Raw genomic sequence first — 3732 nt, forward strand, 5'->3', positions numbered from 1 at the left:
GATGTTCAGTTATGCTTACTCAGTAATCTTGTTTTATTTTCACTGGGTTGCTTCTATAACATTTGCCTATTGATTTTTTTTCAGAGATGTCCCTGCACGAGGCACACCTGACCTCCCAGGACCGTCAATGCCTCCTCCAGCTCGGAGGCAGATGAAGGCCAAAAGGAGAGTAGCGCCATCCTCCAGGACACCATCCACACCATGGCCGCTTCCTTCCAAGAGGAGGAGACCTGCCCCCCTGGGGGATAGAGGGCATGCTAGTGGTTCTAAAGAGAATGTGTGCCCCTCACAGATTCCTGCAAGGGCCAAAAGGAGAGTGACAGCAGTTGCACACATACCACTGCCACCTCCTTCAGAGGCCCCCACCACACCTGCCCCACCGGTGAATAGATGGAATGCTGGTGCTGAGGAGGACGTGTGCCCCCCACAGTTCCCGTTCTGCCCTAAGAGGACGCCTGGACCACAGCTGGATTCCCAGCAAAAATACACCCCAAAAGAAATATTCGACCTGTTTTTCACAGACAATTCCATTTCAACCCTGTGTATCAACACAAACAAATATGCTGCCCGAAAGATTGCGGCGGGTGCAAAGATGCGATGGACAGAAGTCATTCCATCTGAGATGTGCAACTACTTGTGCATTGTAATGTATCTCGGCCTGGTCAAGGTGACCGCTGTAAGGGACCTTTGGAAGAAGGAAAACTTTTTCAGGTTTCCCTATCCTCGCAGTGTGATGCCAGGCTACAGGTATGAGGCGATCACAGCAAATCTACACATGAGTGACCCAGCTGCTGATGTGGTAAATGACCAGCTCCGTGGTCAGCCTGGTTATGATCGCCTTTTCCGCCTGAAGCCTCTTCACGATGACCTCCTCACGGCCTGCAGGGCAAACTACCACCCACATAAGAACTTGGCTGTTGATGAGCGTATGGTAGCCACAAAGGCAAGGATCGGGATGAAACAGTACTTGAAGGACAAGCCCACAAAGTGGGGCTACAAACTGTTCGTCCTGGCCGACAGCCAGAGTGGTTACACGTGTGACTTCACCATTTATGAGGGAAAGGCGACGTCTCAGAGTGGCAATGGACTTACATTTGATGCGGTTGACAACCTGCTCAAGGTGCCCTATCTTGGCACAGGGTACAATGTCTTTGTAGATAACTTCTACACCAGCACTAAACTGTTCACACATCTACACCAGCAGCGCTTTGGGGCCTGTGGGACCATCCGGGAGAACCGTGTGGGGTTTCCACGGACAACAGACAATGCGCTGCACAAGAAGGCTGCCAGAGGGGACATGCGCTGGATACGTGAGGGCCCCTTGCTGTACGTAAAATGGAAAGACACACGTGATGTTACATTGTGTTCATCCATACACAAAGCGAACAGTGGTCAGTGTGTGCAGCGCCGTGTCCGCAACCCAGATGGTACCTGGTCCAGAAGGGAGTTTCATGTGCCTGATCCGGTCAAGCACTACAACCAGAGCATGGGGGGAGTGGACCTCTCTGATGCTCTAATCAAGTACTACACTGTGACCCGGAAAACAATGCGCTGGTACATGAAGTTCTTTTTACACTTTGTGGACAATGCGGTGGTGAACAGCTATCTCATCCACAAAGAGATGGCAGAGATGAAGAACCAGAAACCCCTCACTCAGAAGAAGTTCAGGATTGAACTGTGTGTGGCACTGGGTCAAGTTGGGAAGGAGCTGGCATCCAACGAGGCAGCTGTTGGGGCAGCCACGTCCACAGACCACGTCCCAAAAGAAGCCTGTGAACTGTCCAATGATCCAAACCTGAAAGCCTCCAAGGGGAGGAGGAGGTGCAAAATGTGCAAGAATCCCACAATATGGCTTTGTGAGGCTTGTGATGTGCCCCTGTGCATCATCCCAGGGCGGTGTTGCTTCAGATATTGGCATAAGTGCCGACACTGATTTTTTATATTTGTATGTATTGTTTTTTTATACATATTTGTAAATAGTTATTTTTTTCCCATTGCCTCCTAAAAACCAACCCCTCATCCACGTTGTAGGAGGTGGAAACAGCACATTACATGTGAGGCATTTGTAATTGTTCTGGCTAACGGGGCTCTGGTGTTGACATTTTTTTTATTTTGATTTTATTTTATGAAAGACTGAGACCACTGGAACAAACACCAGGACAGGCTTCACTTCAAATAAGTTCAAAACCACAAAAAACATTTATGATAATGTGATAATGTACTTCTAAGTGGATTTGGGTAGGTTTGGGTAGGTTTTGGATAGCCCATAGACAATCATGTATATTTTTACAAGAAAATACAGTACAATTCAAATTTTTACATTGAAATGAATTCAAATTGGTTTGCTGTAGTAGAGATGGCAAGAAAAAAGTTTGAATGCTGGATATTCAGTTACTTTTGTATTTGGTGACTTTGGAGAGGTTAGGAGACACTTGGAGACGTCTAAAATGACACCATGTGGAAACTGATGTGTAGCACTTGTAAACTTTTGTCTATCTTCCTCAAATTTTTTACACACACTGTCAAGATGTTGGTGAATCAGGAAGTAAAGGTTTTGGTTTCCTCTGACATTCAAAACCCATTTATATACTGAACAAAAAAAAAAAAAAAAAAAGTTGTTGTGTTTTTCCCTGACAATTCTTACTTTTACTGCTCTGAAATGTAAACTAAAATGACATAATAAACACTTTAACTAATTGCAGTTGATGGCCCAAGTGTCTTCTTTAATTTAAGCCATGAATGGTTATTATGCAATGTATAGAACCAGAGATATTTAAGTTTTAAATGTGAGAGAGACAACAGAGCAAAATGGGTCGGAAATTGTGAAAAACGCCCTGCTGGTATAACAGGTTAAGATGGTTGGAATGAGGAACCCAAGATAGCACTTTTTCTCCCCCTGTAAAAGATCGATTGAGCAAGTGGCTGTAACACAGATACATATTCCCTGAGAAAAGTAATCTCATGGATGTGTAACCTAGGCACTCCAAGCCTTCCGCAGATGTCGCACAGCTGAGCCTCTGTAAGTCTTATCAATTTAGAAATGGCCAAATATTCAGAGCTCCATCTTGTGACACATGGAACAGAAACCCTCATATTGGCAATGTCTGGCACCGATTCTGCAGCTGCTGATGACCGATGTGCCTTATTCCAGATGGAAGCACACTTTCCCATTGCGCTTCGGTACATTTTCAGGGATGGCCCTGTTGATGCTGCTTTATCCACCCCATTGGTGGCAATCAGGTTGAGTGTGTGCGCTGCACATCTTTGATGAGGGGGAAGAGAAAAATGAAGCTCCTCATCTCCCTCCATCTCCAGAACTGTATCTATATCTACAAACCTAATTCCATCATCCAATTAATCTACTACTGCCTCCTCAGTTGATTCAAATTCACGGAAAGCTTTAACAAAGTTACTCCCGTTGTCTGTAACTGTGGCCCTTACTTTGCATTGTATTTTGTATTCAGCATGTATTTCACTAATTTTTGCAGCAAGGACATTGAGAGTATGACGTCCCTTCACTCTTGCACAGGCCAATGCTGCAGACTTCCTCTCCATGGTTTCCTCCTCAATCCAGTGGCATGTCATGCCAAAAAAACTTGGGTTATGTGCACTCCACAAGTCTGCTGTTGTGCACACATTTGTCACTTTCTGCAGTTTTGCAGTCAAGATGTCTTTCATGGCAGCAAATTCCCTCCCAATACGCTGTACTAATGTCTTCCTGCGCATTACTGT

At 45.4% G+C, this 3732-nt stretch overlaps 1 protein-coding gene across 1 annotated transcript; it reads left to right on the forward strand.

Annotated features, from left to right (window-relative positions):
• Nucleotides 1-592: 592 nt before the first annotated feature.
• LOC308382501 (piggyBac transposable element-derived protein 4-like) lies at nt 593-1933 on the forward strand (the record flags this gene model as incomplete). Its single annotated transcript, XM_080860908.1, has 1 exon — nt 593-1933. One exon carries the CDS (start codon nt 593-595, stop codon nt 1931-1933), a length of 1341 nt encoding a protein of 446 aa, XP_080717034.1.
• Nucleotides 1934-3732: the final 1799 nt, after the last annotated feature.

This window comes from Sprattus sprattus, assembly GCF_963457725.1.
Source record: "Sprattus sprattus genome assembly, contig: scaffold_34, whole genome shotgun sequence".
NCBI classification, from domain to species: domain Eukaryota; kingdom Metazoa; phylum Chordata; class Actinopteri; order Clupeiformes; family Clupeidae; genus Sprattus; species Sprattus sprattus.